This window comes from Alternaria ethzedia (assembly GCF_023757985.1).
Source record: "Alternaria ethzedia strain BMP 0044 chromosome Unknown scaffold_4, whole genome shotgun sequence".
NCBI lineage: Eukaryota > Fungi > Ascomycota > Dothideomycetes > Pleosporales > Pleosporaceae > Alternaria > Alternaria ethzedia.
In genome coordinates, this window is record NW_026056197.1 from 1,600,102 (window position 1) to 1,617,471 (window position 17,370).

Sequence of the window (17,370 nt, forward strand, 5' to 3'; positions counted from 1 at the left end):
TCAACCCGATCCCAAGACCTAACCTCCGTACCAAGGATGCTGCCAATGTCCGATAAATCCATCCGATGTCCCAAGATAGTGTGGGGATCCCACCATCTCCAGGATCTACTCCTCCTCAACAGTCATGTGTCCCACCATCGCTAAAGTCACCAGGTCCCTCGTGCATTGCCCAGGTCGTCGCCAATGCTAGTCGCAGAACAGCGGGCCCACGGACGGACTAGAGTTGGGTCTGGGGGCCTTTCATCTCTGAAGTCGGTCGTCAGTCGTTTCCCCGTCTATTGAACCGAGGCGGCTCCTCGGTGTAGCTGGCCTGTCTCTTTTTACCCCTGGAATAACACCCCTTCTGGGTCTACGGATTTCCAAGGTTGCTCGCATATCCCATTTACTTCATTCTATCTTCGAAGTTCTCTCTTCCTTGACTTTACGCCAGGCCACTTTCTTTGTTCTCGAGATTGCGCGGCAGGAGCATATTCGAGCTGTTTGCTTTTCCAGTGCGATAACGGTTACTTCTGGAGTGATTGATTTCCGTCCTGCTGTTGAAGTTCTCATACAGTGCTAGCTGGAACTTGCGAGCAAACGAGCTGTAGCGCTCTCATCACGAGCGGGCGGTATCTCTGAGCATGTTGAGTTTAGCGGCATGTCATTCAGCACCATTCGCGTGGACCACACATGAAGCGCATTCAGACGTGACAGCTCCGTCACAAATGTGACACCGTTGTGATGACCTACCGCAATTGCAAGCGCCACGCCATCCAGTAGATTGGATCAAGATGACCACCACTATATGTATTTTGTATCTGTTGCTGCCGCATTTTAAAAAGAACAGCTTTAGAGATGGAGTTGGTAAGCTCGCCGCACGATGAGGCATGCGCGCACGGATCACGTCATGTGTTAGCGTGTCTTTCGACGCGTCGCCGGCACGTAAGCACTCCACTCCCACGACCTCAACACCGCAACTGGCATATTCCATCTCACGCGTGGAAGATCCACAGCAATAACCCTCTGAAGGCTTCGGTCGCACATCATATTGATTCACCGGGAGATCCTCGTCCGTAATTGCGCAGCTTCATTGGGCGACTAGGCATAATCGCACTGCGTACCCTGGGTTTGGCAGCTACCCAACGATACCATCTCGGCTTAGTAAACATCATCCGCTTTCGTCACCATGGCGCGCAGAATGTCCCCAGAAGAGTACCAGGCGATTGGTCGCAGCTACTATAAGCTGAAACAATACGAGAAAGCCTTGGAAACCTTTTCGAAAGGTATCGAGGCTTGTCCAACCGCGGATCTGTACGATCATCGGGCTGCGACGTACGACAAGCTTGGAAACCTCAACGCCGCCGTCAAAGATGGCAGAGAGATGATCAGACTGAATAAGAAAGATGTCAAAGGCTACTTACGCACAGCGAGTATCCTGGAGAAGTTGGAGAAACCCGAGACGGCGCTTGGGATTTACAAGTACGGAATGAAGAATGTGCCACCTAGCGACAAGAACTTCAAGGTATGTGATGTATTCTTTGTCCTGTTATGAGGACACATGTTCCACTTCGTCTTTTGCATGGATTACTGACTGGCGACAGCTCTTGCAACAACTCCACGACAAGTTCACTCGAAAACTATCACCTGCAGCGGCCATCGATCCGTTTACCGTGCTGCCCGCTGAGCTAGCGGAAATGGTACTAGAGTATTGCTCCTTCCGCCACATGGTCAACTGCATGCGCGTCAGCCCAGGATGGAGGGACTATCTCTCCAAGTTACCTAAGCTTTGGATGCATCTCGATCTCTCCGGCGCCCGCCGACCAGTCCCTCGTTCTTTCGTCAATACAGCTTTCAAGCGCTCGGAATACCGAATGACGCGCGTCACGATCCATCGTTTCGAACACATGGACGTACTGAAGAATCTTGCGAAAGCAGCGAAGGACCTTACAGAACTAGAGCTCATCTCCTTGCCACACACCATGTCAGCCACACTGATTGACATTGTCAAAAGCGCTCCAAAGCTGAAGAAGCTCACGATACATCCAGAGATCACGCAAGATACTGCAGTGCAGATAATGCATGCGAGACCTGTAATGGAACACGTGGTCTTCGGCGCATTGAGGTCTCGCGGGGCCGCCACTGAATGGACAACTTCATTTGGGAATCTCCGCACCCTCGGCATGTATTGGTCGTCCCCCGTCTCGACGGTCAATCTCGGGCTACATGACCTCCTGGCTCGAACGCCATGTCTTGAATCCCTAGCACTCTCCAACGTGGAACATCTTGACTCTCGACAAGGATGGCCCAGAGACGAAGCTCAATTACCACCACTGAAAAGCCTGACGCTGAAGCGGATGGACCTCCTGCAGTTTCCTCTTCTCCCGCCGACGCTACAGCGACTGGTCATCGAAAACGACGGTGGTGGATTGAATCTACAGCAAAGCCTGTTCTTGCACCAGTGCTGTATCCCAGAGCTCACACACCTAGCCATATCTGGCTTCATAGGCTTGGGCACAGAAACACTAGGAGACCTACTAGATATCTGTTCCCACGAGAATGAAACGGCAACATGCTCTATACGACAACCTTTGCAATCGTTAACCCTGCACGGTCTAGTCGATAGTATTGAAGATGACATGTTCGGAAGAGGGCCTTCTGCGCAAATGGAGTCCATATTCGGCGATTCCCCACGGGTCCTCACGCCCGCGTTGGAGTCCCTGGATATTGCCACAACGCTCTGCAATGACGATGAGATAGAGAGACTCCTCATGTACCCGACGGGACTCAAGACAATCGACCTTTCTCACACCCACATCACTGGGGCGTCCATCAAGATGCTGGCAGACAAACTTCCGAAGCTGACGAGTATCAAGGCGAATCAGTGTGCTAACATTAATGGGCGCGATGCGATCAACTACGCGGAGCGAAAGGGGATATCAGTGAGTTGCCAGATGGCTGAGCAGAAGGGTGGACGAAGGCTTCGCTACGGATAGTCTGCCGTGCGCCTGAAGTTGTCGACAGGCATTCTGTTTTGGAAGACCAAGGCGGGGTTAGATCAGAATCCACGGAAGAGATAACAGACAATGATAGCAGAAGAAACATTTCGTAGCATCTATGTAGCGGTATAATACGGTGTGCAGTCATGTAATCGTGAGTGCCATCAAAAGGGGATCATTAGCTAAACTCCAGCGCCAAAGTCCTTGCGCGCCGACGCAATGCATTTATCAAATCCAACCAAACTCCTCCCGATTACCGTTCAAAATACCAACGCCGCGCCAATATGCTTGTGCAGTAGCAGAGCAAGGGAGAAAATCGCAAAAAAGGAAAGCTCGACTACTGAATTAGTTGACATCCATGCCATCATCCTCCACTTCGTCCTCTCCGTCGTCCTCGCCTGCCGTGAGGACGCCTGCGCTACCCAAACTGCGTTTGCGATTGCTGCCGCCGAAAGAGCGACCGGTGATTTGGCTGAGGAGATCCAGATCCTCTCCACCAACGATGCGCGCTTCTGGAGTAGCTTCACAGCTGAGCTCGATCAAGCTCGCCGGGCTGAGGCTACGGTAGCCGGCTGTGCGGACGACTCTACCAAAGTTCTGCATGCAGAATGTAGCAGCTCGCTGCTTGAGCCAGTCCTCTCCAGCAGTAGCAGCACGCTCCCAGATTATGGCTGCGTGCTCAATGTCGAGCTCCCGACCCAAACGGTTGACACAAAGTAGGCGGAGACGGGGCATGTCGTAGATGTTGGACATGACAAGCATGCCTGCTACGTCGTTCAGGCTGGGTCCATTCTGAGGGTTTGGCGCAATGCTATCCGTATACAGATAAAACAGGAACGCCCGAACTGCTGAGTACGGTTCGGGAATGTGCATCTTCTTCGAGTGGAACTCTGCCATCTGAGCACTCCATAGACGGGCGAAATGGGGCCAGCGAGCATGGAGAATGAGCTTGTGAACGTGAATCGGCCGCGATACTGGGCTCACGGTTGTTGACGAGCCGTTGGGATCTGGCACGGCAACATCCACGTAGTCATCATCATCGGGATCGGCCGTGATGATGAAGTCTGCGCCGCTGCCGCTCTCGGGTGGTTGATCAAAAGTTAGGGAAAGATCCGCACCAATACCGGTAAGGTGCGAAGACACATTCGCATCGGAAGAAGGCATCATCTTTGAGCGCGTGTCGGAGGCCAGCTCGTTGCCCAGGATGCCATACTTCCGAAGATCGATGGCGAGGACATCGCTTAGATACTCGCCGTTGTGATTCCCATCATTCGCCGACTCGATCGGGCTACCTAGAAGCCAGGCATGTGTTCCTTCGGGATTTGTTGTGCAGTAGTGCCAGCGGTAGTTGGGGCTGTAAAGGTCCTTCCCGTCGGCAAGCTTCTGCCATCGCAGTGTATCTAGCTCTAGACTGGACAAACTTGTCTCGCAGCTCAACTCTGCCGGGGTGACGAAATCGAGCATGCAACCGGATGAAAAGATGTGGAAATGCGTGCCCGCCGCTTGAGATGGTAGGTTCGGACTGGAGTGAAATTTGAGAGATGAGATGGAGCCAGGCGCAACGTAGGGTGAGCGACTTGAACCCATGCCATGATATGACTGAACGCTCGAGTTTGCAGTGTAACCACTACTTCCGGTCGCAAGTTGACCAGACGCTGGTACAGGGTAGCGATGTCGGGACGAGATGAGTTGCCGGTCGCCTGTTCCATACTTCATGGCGTGGTCAAACTCTGGGCTGCCGCGGAGATCGAGCCACCAGATCTCATTGCTCTTCTCCATCTCGTCGTTGATGCCACCGAAAATCCAGATGCGACCGTTCCAGATCCAGCTGGCGTGATCGTAACGAGGAACGAACCTCCATGTCCGGGACCAGGTCCACGTCTTGAGGTCGAGATAGCAGATGTCGTCTAGTACACTATCATGTCCAGTCTGGCCCCCGCTGATATATAGCTTATCATCGTATATGACGGCCGAATGCCGAGCGCGACCGCGAGGTATTGGGCCATGGAGTTCGGGCTGCGTCCAGTGGGCGGTCTTCAGGTCGAATACGATGACATCGGCGAGGTGTTGACGGTGCTCATTCTCACCACCGAAGACGAGCAGTTTGCTGCCTTGCCAGAGACATGCGGTGTGTCCTAAAGCGTTATGTTAGTTGCGACGGAAGTAGCATTGGTGATAGAGCGGTGAGCACGTACCCATTCGTACGCCCGGAATGTCCCCGTAGTTGTCGACCAGATTCCATTGTCGAGTGACGAGGTTGAGGCGCAGGACGTGGTTGTAGACCTCGTCGGTATACTGGTCGAAGCCTCCAAAGGCGTATATCTGATCATCGCCGACATATGTGACAGAGGCATTGACCAGGCAGGCGGGCTTGGCGCCGATTGTCGAAATCATTCTCGGTTTGTAGCCTTCGACGGCTGATCTGCGGCTCCGGACGGGGCTCGCAGACATGAGGAAAGTGTTGTTGGCAGAGCTGGCGGATCCCGGCGTGTTCGAGTGGGAGTGGCTGGGCGAGGGTGTAGAGGTGACGGCGGGGTTGAGGATGTTGGACGGGAAAGCGGATCGAGCGGATGTTTGTGCCATGGATAGTGAGCGGTGAATAGCGTCGTCTGGTTCGTGGTAGCAGCCCCGGTGGGCAGAAGTGGCCTTTGTCTAGGCTGGGAGAATGTTTGACGGAGGAAGTTGAGTTGGCTGGCCGTGCATATTGCCGCCCCTCACCGCCCGAGCCTGGAAAGCGGAAGCGCCGACCCACGACGACTCAGCCCTGTGCCCGAACGGACAGCGCGAGCCACTCCGAGACTTGGCCACTGTACAGCTGCAGCAGATTAATGCACCACGGCAGATGCTACAATATGTGATTAGTGAGTGGCTGTGCGATGTTGCTGGACTGAGAGACTGCTGAAGTGCGTCGCAGCCTGGCACGAGAGCAGACGCTATGAAGCCATCGCCATCATGTATGCAGCGGCAAAAGCAAGGCCATGCAGACGGCGGCATCGACACGACGATGCATGCGGCTTCACAAACCGGATAGACTACGATGCCGGCGAGGGTCGAGCACCGTCATGTGATGTCATGCGTCGTGGTCGTCCGGCCAGCCTCGCGCAGGGTCCCGTCCTCGTTACCTGGTCAACGCAAGCGTAAACAAAGGATACTTAAACGCCCCCATACCTGCCACTCTGCATATCCACTACCACGCACTCTACCATCCGCACTGCCCTGCATCTTCTTCTCCAGAGCGCGAATCACTCAATTACTTTCGAATCAATACTTCACAGCATCGATTACAGCATTGTCTAATACTAATCCTTACACCATATAGCAGAACCCAACCCACATACTGTATGCCACCACGTCCTGTGTACTAAGAATCTAACTAACCCTAGTCCAGTAGGAGACTAGCTAGCAGTCATGGCAAGCACCGCAGTCTGCGTGACTCCGGTCAAGAAGCGCTCTGCCGTCTTCAACACCCGCACCGCCGGCGGTCGGATGCCACTGACGCCCTCTCCCCGCACCCCGCGCACCCAGACTCCCGATGTGCAGGCACACGAGTCGATTCATGGCAACGACTTCAAGTCGCGCATCCAGCGCTCCGTCACCAAGACGACGCGCGACTCGCCCAAGTCCAACATTGCTCGCTCCCACACACACACTCCTCGCCGGTTAGAACTCGGTGTCTCTGAATGGGCCCTCACTGGATCCGGTACCACTGCCGCCACCAAGGCCAAGAAGGAGAAGAAGGAGGCGGCTGCCATCCGTGCTCGCCCTACCAAGACGCGCATTGCCTACAACGCCGCCGACCGCTTCATCCCCAACCGGACGGCAAGCGAGGCCATCCGCAGTGTCGGTGCCAGCAAGCTCGACGCTGAACAGCGCCCCAAGTCAAGCTCCAAGAAGGAGGGCTCGACCGTGCTTGCCAACGCCGCAAGTGCTTTCGATCTCGGTGGCCGCGGTTCAGAGGAGGATGTCACACTGTCCCTCGAGGGCCTGAGCCTTGAGGACGACGAGGAGGAGAGCCGATCGCGCTCCAAGCCAGCTCCTAGCCAGGCTGCATACCAGTCCACACTTGCCTCAGCATGTGGCATCAACACAAACACTCGCATTCTTGCTTTCAAGCCTGCGCCGCCCGAGTCATCCAAGCCCATCGACCTTCGCTCCCAGTACAACCGTCCCCTCAAGCCCAGCAGCAGCGTCAACGCACAGAGCCGCCGTCGCATCCCGTCAGCTCCCGAGCGCGTCCTTGATGCCCCCGGTCTTGTCGATGACTACTACCTCAACCTTCTCGACTGGTCCTCCGGCAACCAGGTCGCCATCGGTCTTGAGCGCTCAGTCTACGTCTGGTCAGCTGACTCTGGGTCGGTCGCCTCTCTCCTCGAGTGCCCTGCCGATACCTACATCTCTTCCGTCAAGTGGTCCGGCGACGGTGCCTACGTTGGTGTCGGTCTCGGCACGGGTGAGGTCCAGATCTGGGACGTTGAGGAGCAGACCAAGCTGCGTAGCATGTTCGGTCACGAGACTCGCGTTGGCGTTATGGGATGGAACAAGCACATCCTCTCCACCGGTGCCCGTTCCGGCCTTGTCTACAACCACGACGTCCGCGTCGCTCAACACAAGATCGCTGAGCTCGTCTCGCACACTGGAGAGGTCTGCGGTCTTGAGTGGCGCGCCGATGGTGCCCAGCTTGCCACTGGTGCCAACGACAACATGGTCAACATCTGGGATGCGCGCGCGCTCGCTGCCCCCAAGTTCACCAAGACCAACCACCGCGCTGCCGTCAAGGCCGTCTCATGGTGCCCATGGCAATCCAACCTGCTTGCCACCGGCGGTGGTTCCAACGACCGTCAGATCTACTTCTGGAACACCACCACTGGTGCCCGCATCAACCACATCCCCACCGACTCCCAAGTCACCAGCCTTCGCTGGAGCACCCACTACAAGGAGATTGTCAGCACTGGTGGCTTCCCCGACAACAGCCTGAGCATCTGGAGCTACCCCTCCGGTGTCAAGAACATGGAGGTCCCCGCTCACGAGTCTCGTGTTCTCCACAGCTGCCTCAGCCCTGATGGTCAGATGCTCGCCACCGCTGCTGCCGACGAGTCTCTCAAGTTCTGGAAGATCTTCGAGAAGAAGCCCGGTCAGCCTTCCGTTGCCGCCGCCGGCTCTGCTTCCATGAAGCCCAGTGCGACTAAGCAGATGACTATCCGCTAAGTTTCTGCATTCGACAACGAAGGAGCTCGTATCAGATAGATATGGGTTGGAGCGTTAAGCTCAGTTAGCCCACAAGTGTCTAGCACGGACATCAACTACCGGCTTGCGCAATGGAGCTGGTATCATTCATCCGACTCTACGCGCAACGGTAAGTTGGTAAGTAATCACATCTCGTTTGGGTATGTGACGCGATCCTCTCTCTCGTTCACAGGGAAAGGAATCTCCACATCTACCCTCGGAACATCTGTCAAGAGTACAACTGGGTCTCATCATGGCTTTTTTGTCCATTCAGCAAGCGAGGCGTCTCGGAAGCATTGCAAGGCGTTGGAATTAAAGAACTGGCTTTTCGAGCGTCCTATGGACAACGAGGTTCATGATATTTACGAACATTGGGAAAAGACAGACTCGGTCTATTGTCTTTCGAGAGAGTTTTTGTATTTGTACATTCACCGCGCCTTGATGCGCTTGGGATTGGGACATTTGGGGGCTTGGGAAGGCGTTCGATCTTAAATAAAATGGAAACATTACAACATATGATCGTTTCATGACTTTGCCATGGCTGGTTGGTGACTTTCCATGTCTCTGCACAACGCGTAGATAATTCAGTTGAATCATCTGATCATCTCAGCGGCCGAACTATTCGTCGATGAGACGAGTCGTACAATCTCACATACCCACCAAACCTTCCTGCCTCACCTTTCACTCTGGGATCGGATTGGCACTTCACGCATATAAGCCTATCCCTACATGTCCAGACCTTCTCAACCCAAACGAACGCCAACCCAAGCAATCCAATCCAACCAACATAATGAGCTACGAGCCCCTCCCACCCATGCCAGGCGCATGGCCATCAGACGACACAGACCCAATCACCTCCCCTCTAACCTTCACCCTCTCCTCCTTCATCTCCGCCACCGGCACCGCCCAAACCTACATCGAAACCACGCTCCACCAATCCAAATCCCAAGTCTGGCTCTCCGAAACCATGACGAACATGACGCTCTTTGCCTACGCCGAGGAACTTATCGAGAAATCAGTGGCGTATGTTACTTACATCGCTCCCTACATCGGTTTCTTTTCAGAAGACCAGTTCCCGCCTCCGCTGGCCGATGGGATTATCGTGTCCTATACTTTAGAGGAGGTAGGGTTACTTCGGGCGATACTACGGTATTCGCGGGAGACTGGATTGGATGATGATGCTGTCATGACGTTGCAGACGTTCAAAGAAGGTGTGGAGACATACCGGCTCACAAAGAACATCCAGGGGCTGGTTGCATTGTATATTGAGTTTGGCAACGCGAACGAGCCACCGCGGATCTGGGAGACGGCAGAGGTGTATGCCCCTGCTTATGTGGATTCTGTGGCTACCGTTGACGTCGAGACGGCGATGCGAGATGATGTCCGTTGTCCGTTTTGTTGGGGTGCTTTTGGTGCGGGGGAGGATGGGTGTTGTGGCGGGGTTATCAAGCAGGTGGAGTGCTGTGGGAAGAGATTTGGGAGGGACTGTCTTGTTGAGGCTATGTTGGGGAGTTTGCTTTGTCCGAATTGCAGGAGGGAGTTTGCGGTTAGGCGCGTTGAGGATGGAGAGAGTGGCTAGTATGCAGGTTGATACAAGATGGTTGCGGTGTCTTAAGATACAAGCTTCTTACGACCGCATGTTCATTTCCAGTATCTAATCCACTCATTTTCCAGATCCGTCATGCTGTCCTGGAGGATGGCCGCTTGCATTGCTTTCTCGTTTGCTTTCGCCATCTCCACGTTTGTTATACCCCAATCAATCTGCATGGATGTTAGTCATCGTCGTAGCCTCTCATGACAACATTCTCGTCAATTTAGTACTCACCGGCGGTGCGCTCCAGCCACTGACAGCCCATTGTGTACTGCGGATCCTAGCCTGCGACTGCGCAACAATCATCTGATTCCTGTGCATCCTCTCCTGCGCTTTCAACTGCTGAATTTCCTGCTTCATACGCCGAAGCTGAATCTCAATTTCTTGCATCTTGTTGTTTCGTGCCATGAGCTTTTGGCGGAATGTGGAGATGTCGTTTGTACGACTGGCATCCGTAAAGTACGACTGGAGACGTGGGGAAAAGAGATCACACAGAAAGCCTCCGGCTTTTGCCTCTTGCTCTTCAAGCTGCGCGAGGATCGCTGGTTGGGGTGACTGAGAGTAGAGAGGTTCGATGTGTCTAAGGTAGCACTCTTCGCAGGCAGTGAACTCGGGAACCGTAGAAGGGAAGCTGTACTGCTTTTGGCCTGAGACCAATGTCCCTTGTTGACATGCAGGAATAGGGCCCCATTTCTTGACGAAATCGATCAGTGGCGTGATGTCTCGTGTCTTCGTTTCAAGAGTACTTTGCGCAACGGCGGCCATCTGATCAACAATCTCAACACACCGCTGTTGGCCATTTCCCTGCGTCATCAGGTCGCAGGTAGCGAGAAGCCTTTGTCCGTTTGCAATGGGTGCAAATATGCGCTTCAGGCAGGGAAACAGGACGTTTATATGCGCCACGCAGAATGAACAGGCTGTCATCTCTTCGACCAGCGACCCGGTCTTTGGGTCTTGCAGACAGTACCACGTCCTAATTACTTCGGGCCTTCCTCCAGTCTTGACCACTGGATCCTCCATGTTGAAGTTTGGGCAGATGCCATCCCTGTCAGGATCAATGCTACTGACTTCGCCCAGCAAGCTCAAATCAGGTTGTCCCATTTGGAACAACCACATATAGGCTAGTCTCACCCACAGGAACGAGAAATCGCAGACAACAGACATCTTAGCTGGTTTTGCGGGACCGGCAGATATGAGTGATGCATAGCGAGTGTTGCGGAAGGATGTGTTGTAGCAATCCGGACAAATGTCGAAGTTGGATATGGCCCTTGGCGATTTGATTTGCAGCCAGTCATTATGCCCTTGCGTGAAATTTGATCGTTTGCACAATCCAAGGGCAGGGGGTTGTTTAGTTTGCGGGGTTGCTGATTCTGAGGATGGTCGAGGTGGAAGGGGTGGGGGCCGAACGAGAGGCATGACTCGTGCAGGAAGTCACCTTGGTGACTCGAGTATTGTGAGAGCGACTAGTAGGAGATTCGATTGTGAAAGAGAGACTTTTTTACTGAGGAAGACAGCTCACGTTCTTTGCTGTGAGCGCGAATATCCTAGGCTACAAGGTGACTGGTCTGCCGAGGCTTTCAGCTGAAGAGGCTGAAAGTATCGTCCGAATACGATACCGGTGAAAGCTCGCCCCGCAACGAGCGCCCAAATGAGGCCATGAAAACGCCACGCACGTCGGACCTTCTAGATGCGTTGCGTATCAAATTGAATTGCGCATCGTAGAAGCGAAAGGATCGACAGGCTGCGGCCCATCGGGCTGAGATGGAAAGTATGGTTATCGATAGCAGTCAATGGCCCTAAGTAGTCAGCAAGTATCGCAGCAATGTATACCAGGCGTAGAGAGCATTAATCGTAAATTTGATGACTTTGCGCGAAAGTTGTGGCTTGAAGGATGCTGGAAGATGCAAGATCTCGACAACAGGTGTCTGAGCCGAGCGGCTGGTAACACCACCTCATTGGCTGACATCTCGCTTCCCCTTCACCCATTATCAAGAGTGTAGACGGCTAGGCGACTCTAGCTCGAGAAGACTTGTGCCAGATCATATACATTAGACGAGCGTACACTGCCGACGTCGCAATCAGTAATAGACCGGTCTTGCTGATGGTACAAATTTTGCATTACCATGCAGCTGGCAAACAAAGTGGCAGAAAGATGGTACGTCTCTTTGTACGAAGTTTGTAGTCGTTGGATGTGACTTCGACGCACATGCAGTAGACCCAATCGTTGATTTAGATCATGTAGCGGGAGAAATTGTCACTCCACGAGTTCTATCAATTTGCTGTCGCGTTTGTTGTAGCTAGGCAGTACACCCAACGAAGTTGTGTAGCGGCAGGTATATTCTCCCTATCGTTGTATGTATCGTACACTCGTATGGGAGAGCATGTGCGTCGCAGTCGCATAAGCGAATGTTGACCGGGGCTTATTACAATATCTGGCACCCTCAGGCGAGACATGTTGTGTATACACTCGTTGGTGATGATCAGAGGCGTGCAGTCATGTTGTCCAAGATGTGGTGCAACATTGAGCCTCCTTGTTGCCGCACAGCGTCAGTCGTACAGGGCTGTACATTCATTTTGTTTGCCCAAGGCAGACTGTGACAAATCGTGTGTTTGACTCGAGGCGTTGGCATGCTCGTTTAAGGCTGACGTGCGCCGCAAAGCACCTCATGGGTTGCAGAAGCGCCCGGCACGGGAGGGGGTTTTCCAAGAGCTAAGCCCCTCGGAGATTTCATGCTGTAGATAGCGTCACGGGTAGAATGATGGCTTCGGATTCTTTCATCGCGATTCGCGTTACCTTTTGAGCGGTGAGGACGCCCATGTTGGCCTAAGAAGCCAACACCGGTCTGGTTCAGTATCGAGGAAACGGACACTGCGAAGGGTTGCTTTTTCGAACGATGCCCAGGACAAGAAAGGGTGCTCGGCTGATCCTACTATTGTGTCTTGTGCATCTACAATAGCAAACCTAAAGCGCCCTTTAGTCTCGGGTACAATTGGGGAAACAACGAGCGGCTTCGTACCAGGCAATCCAGCTGTTGGTGGGATGCACAACACTCCAAAAGCCAATGTAGCGGCCCTTATCCGAGCAGTTGTAGATTGAGACATGTGCATGATTGCCATTGTTGGTGGACTTGGCATAGAAATTCCTGTTCCAGCACGATATCCAGGAATGAATGCCCGCTTTTCGGGTAGCCATCGTACCAGCATCCTGGGATATCGCGTGGCAGTCGCTAGTAGGGATCGCTTTCAGGCCACCCAGTATCATCACTCCGGATGCATCGGGTTATCTGAATGCCATTATCCGAATAAGTCTAGATGTCGTTGGTGGTGGGAATACTTGCCAAAGAAACGATGGGAGTAAGCGCCGATAACGTGAGAGCGGGGTCGCTTCGGTTGGGTGTATACACAAAAGCTATCGACGCAGAGTGGGGCACCGAGTATGTTAGACACCTTCTTCAAAGCCATGCCATTGCTCATCGACTGTTGTAGCGTGCCCTGCGCATGAAACTGTGTTGGTTCCAACGTCGCCGATATACTCAACATTCTGCGTAATTGGCGTCGAAAGGCACGTTCCGATCGGCCGTAGACCTGTGTGCATGAGTTATGCAGGCCGTAGCTGCAGCCTCCTGTCAGTCATCTTAGAGATTGTACCTGTCGGTTAGACAAAGGCCGAAAGAATGTCCTGTGCTCCACGGCGCTTATTAGCAAGCCGCCTTGAGCGCGGCTAATGTCAAACGCGGAAGCGGCGCAGGTCGCACGAAGAAGGGCAGCTGGTGCCATTGTCAAGGTGGACATGGGCCAGGTAGCTGCTTGTAGGCCAGACTAATGGGATTATTGAAGATACGCGCGGCGTGAGCTGTGGTAGGTTGGTGGAAGAAAAAATTGTATGCTTTCGTGTCCCAGTGGAAAAGTTGGGGATTCGATTGGCCAATCTAAGCATCCGAGCCCATGGTAGCCGGGGACGCTGATACGCTTGGGGAATCTGGAGATGAGCTAGTGGAAGAGCGATACCGATGACGATCCTACAGATTTAGCAAGAAGAGGCTCTTGGGATGCCATGTGTCGACGGACCGTTGCGAGCAGGAAGTCGTCACACCACGCAGGCCTTCATTTGATGCAAGGCCGCCACGTCGATGTCGATGGGGCCAGACTGGAGACAGAGCAAACGGTGGGAGGGCACCGTGACTGTGCCGCACACTTGTGCTGTCTCCAAGCACCTGATGGAGCCTTTTGAGGAAGGGTGCATTAGCGTCTCAAGGAGGCCTGGCCCTAGTCATCTGCAGCAACGTTCGCCATGCGAGGAACTAATGCTGGGTGAATAGATGATGCCAAGGGGCTGCTTACCTACACCTTGGAGGGCCGCGCAGCCGTTTGTGTTCCGCGGGACGGCATCAGGTAGGACAATGGATCGGAGGGGTTCGCACCAGCAGACGGAAGAGGGAGCCAGGCTGGTAGCGATGGCTGTTCTAGAGGATCCAGTGTCGTGTCTCTGGCACGCACGGCGCGGGATCGCTGACCATGCCCGCCATCTAGCGTGGGTTTGGGCGCTTAAGCTGCAGTGCATCCCTGAAGCTTAGCAGCACCCAGGGCGGCGATTCGTCTGCGGCGCCCAGCGGTGGTGGTGAACGGACAGGTGTTGTAAGCGGGCGTAGTGCACGGGCGGGCGAGCAGTTCGCTGCTGCTGCTAGGTAGACGATTGACGCCGCCTGCCGCCTGTCTGCGCTGAGAGTCTCCACCGAGGCAGAGTCGCAGTGTTGAAACAAACAACGACACCTCTCTGCACCAAGCACCTTGAGCCTCTTCCCGGCAGCTGGCCTGCTCTGATAAGCCTCGTCCCGTCCTTCTTTCCTTAGACGCAAGCGCTCGCCCGCCGCCCACCCTTTTCGCGCCTTCCCTTCTGATTCGTGACCCGCCGCTCAGCCTCGCCAACCCCGTCGTCTGAGTGATAGGCAGCCCATCGCGAGACCACGCGCGATTGTTCCTTCCCACCGCAGCGTAGATCCGGCGCAGTCCTGGCGCAGCCTCTGTTGTGCCTTCCTCAAGAGCAGCGCGAGGCATGGCAACCGCGACGCAGCTCATGCCGTCACCGAGTGGCCTGAAGTCCATGTCGGCATTCAGCCCCTACACGGACTCGCCCAGCTCACCGGGCACCTTCGCCCACGTCTTCTCAAATAGGTGCGACGCCCTCGCTGCGAAAGCATTGGCGACTGCCCGCTAACATGGACTCCCCAAGATCCTCAGGGCACACGTCCGACCACCTGCAACCACCGCCCAGCCCGTATCCGGCGACCGTCGACCCCTCGCCCGTCGACAGCAACGGCACAAGCCATACCGATCACACTGAGGTACGTCGCGTCGTGGGTGGATATACGAACGCGCGGGGCTGACCCCACTACAGATCGAAGACGATGCCCAGGTCAATCACCCAAGTGCAAGCGAAGATGGCATGAGCGACATCAGATCGCCGGGCACTGACGACATAGTGAGCCCGGCGAGCCAGGACGGGCCCGCAAAGGTATCATATCAACACCTCTACCGCGCCTGCCTGCCTGCAATCATCTAACCTGTGACAGCCCCATACCCATAAGCTCAACACCGCCGTGCGCAGGGCTGACTCGGACGATGCCCCGCCGTCTGTCATCCATGCGCCCGACACCTTTAAACAATTCGTGAGTGCCCTTCTGTTATGATTGCACTACATGGCTGACGTGGGAACCAGAACCAGAACCGGATGACGTCTGGCGGGTCGTCGAGCGCAAACACGTCAGATAACACCGCTGTCGTATCGCCGTCAACGCCAGAAGCTAACATGCTTCCGGATGTCGAGGACAAGCACACATCTTCTGCCTACACCACGCCCATTGATACCGCCGTGTCCAACTCAGTTACCGACCGCAGCACGCCGCGTGCCCAGACAAGACAAGATTTCGAAGAGGACTTGAGGCGGCGCAGCGTTCGTAAAAGCGTCAATCTCGCTGGTATGTCTGCACGCATTTTACAAGGCCACGCGCTAACATGCACAGATATCGCCGAGTACGACGACCATGCTACCACGGATTCTTCTGCGAGCTCCGTCATCGAACAGGACGACAGCCAGTCATCACAATCGCAAGACGGCGAGTCCATGTCCATCGGCACCCAAACGATGGGTCAGGCGATCCACGGCATCCAAGAGTCGGAGAAGGAAGTGGCTGCCCTGCGAAGCGCACTGGACGAATGCTGGACACTCTGCAACTCGCTGGCCAAGTTGAGCCAACACCACAGAACACGCATGTTCCACTACTCCGGTGGAAGCCCTGATATGCAGGAGCATGCCTGGAGAACGTGTTGGCGACTTTGCCAGAAGCTCTACGAAAGTAGAGAGGAGAACCCCTCCACGCAGATTCGACCGACCCTGGAGCTTTGCCGGGACTTTTGCCAGGCACTATTCGACGTGCGTCAACGCGGCGATGAGGCTTCTGATTCGGTGCTTAGAGTCAGCTTTGAGCTGAACAACCATCTCTACAACGCACATGATCGCACGCTACCCGAGACATTTCGTGAACGCACTCTGGATTTCTACTTGACGTTATGCCATCGCTTAATGAAGCAGCGTACTTCACTTCCAGAAGAGACCGATTCGTTGCTCCATGCATGCTGGTCACTGGCAGAAATGCTTTTCAGTCTCCGCCAAAACAGCCGGGATGGCAAGCCAGCCGACGAGGAACTGCTGGGCTCGGCGATCCAGGCGTGCTGGGAATTGTGTGACTTGTTCCGTGAAGGCTGGACGCAGGTGCGGCCTGATCGCGGCACTCCACGACCGACTCAGTATGCCTTCTCGGTCGGACGCAGTTCCATGACACATCGCTCCCAGACTGCGTATTCGGAACGGTCTGGGCGATCCTCCAGTGTCAATGAGTCGTACCATTCAGCTATTCAATCGAGAAATGCGACGCCAATGCAGCCAGAGACACCAACAACCATCTTCGATGACCGCGAAGAGTTCTCGCCCGCAGACGAGCCCAACGTGCCAAACATACTCGTTCTCGGCCCAGAAGCTGGCATGACACGGACACATGATCGTTGGTCATCCGCTTCCTCCAACCTTTCCACATACTCTGACGCCTCACAACACACTTCCTCTACCGCCACCGCTGGTCGAGAGGATGCCAATCTGGTCCGCCTGAAAGGGCTGATTATCAAGGCAGCCATCAACACCGGCTACAATCGCCAGGTCCCCCTTCCAGACTTTATTCGTGCTTTACCGTCCAACAGCTTCGGCGCCGAGACGTGGCAAAGTCAATTATTCGAGAGCTACCGAAAACTTGTTCTTGCAGACCCGACCCTACGAAGCGTTCACACTCAACCACTGCGCAGGCTGACGGCACTTGAGATTGGACGATCGGTGCAATGGCTGGGCCGCAGCGAGTCATTCAAGTGGCTGCGCGAGCTCTATCGCTTCGTCTTTGGGGCCTATCCTGAAGATACCAGTCAGCGCAACCTCATAATCAACGCCTAACGCACTTTACGCATGGATCTTTTTGGTTTCGGATCTTGAACACTTTTTCAGATCATGGGTGTTATTTGGATGGGCACTTTTCTTCT

The 17,370-nt window shown here is 54.5% G+C and overlaps 4 protein-coding genes across 4 annotated transcripts; 3 read left to right on the forward strand and 1 right to left on the reverse strand.

Annotated features, from left to right (window-relative positions):
• Window positions 1-1,165: 1,165 nt before the first annotated feature.
• J4E87_002667 (uncharacterized protein) lies at window positions 1,166-2,972 on the forward strand (the record flags this gene model as incomplete). The annotated part of the gene is made up of 2 exons (XM_049374303.1): window positions 1,166-1,501; window positions 1,581-2,972. The coding sequence occupies 2 exons, from the start codon at window positions 1,166-1,168 to the stop codon at window positions 2,970-2,972; spliced, it is 1,728 nt and encodes a 575-aa protein (XP_049236443.1).
• Window positions 2,973-6,383: 3,411 nt separating this feature from the next.
• SLP1 (Glycosylated integral ER membrane protein) lies at window positions 6,384-8,180 on the forward strand (the record flags this gene model as incomplete). Its single annotated transcript, XM_049374304.1, has 1 exon — window positions 6,384-8,180. The coding sequence occupies one exon, from the start codon at window positions 6,384-6,386 to the stop codon at window positions 8,178-8,180; it is 1,797 nt and encodes a 598-aa protein (XP_049236444.1).
• A 1,659-nt stretch (window positions 8,181-9,839) lies between these two features.
• Window positions 9,840-10,809, reverse strand: J4E87_002669 (uncharacterized protein; the record flags this gene model as incomplete). Its single annotated transcript, XM_049374305.1, has 2 exons — window positions 9,840-9,959; window positions 10,024-10,809. 2 exons carry the CDS (start codon window positions 10,807-10,809, stop codon window positions 9,840-9,842), a joined length of 906 nt encoding a protein of 301 aa, XP_049236445.1.
• A 4,196-nt stretch (window positions 10,810-15,005) lies between these two features.
• Window positions 15,006-17,284, forward strand: J4E87_002670 (uncharacterized protein; the record flags this gene model as incomplete). Its single annotated transcript, XM_049374306.1, has 5 exons — window positions 15,006-15,131; window positions 15,185-15,301; window positions 15,360-15,455; window positions 15,512-15,764; window positions 15,810-17,284. 5 exons carry the CDS (start codon window positions 15,006-15,008, stop codon window positions 17,282-17,284), a joined length of 2,067 nt encoding a protein of 688 aa, XP_049236446.1.
• Between the last annotated feature and the right edge of the window lie 86 nt (window positions 17,285-17,370).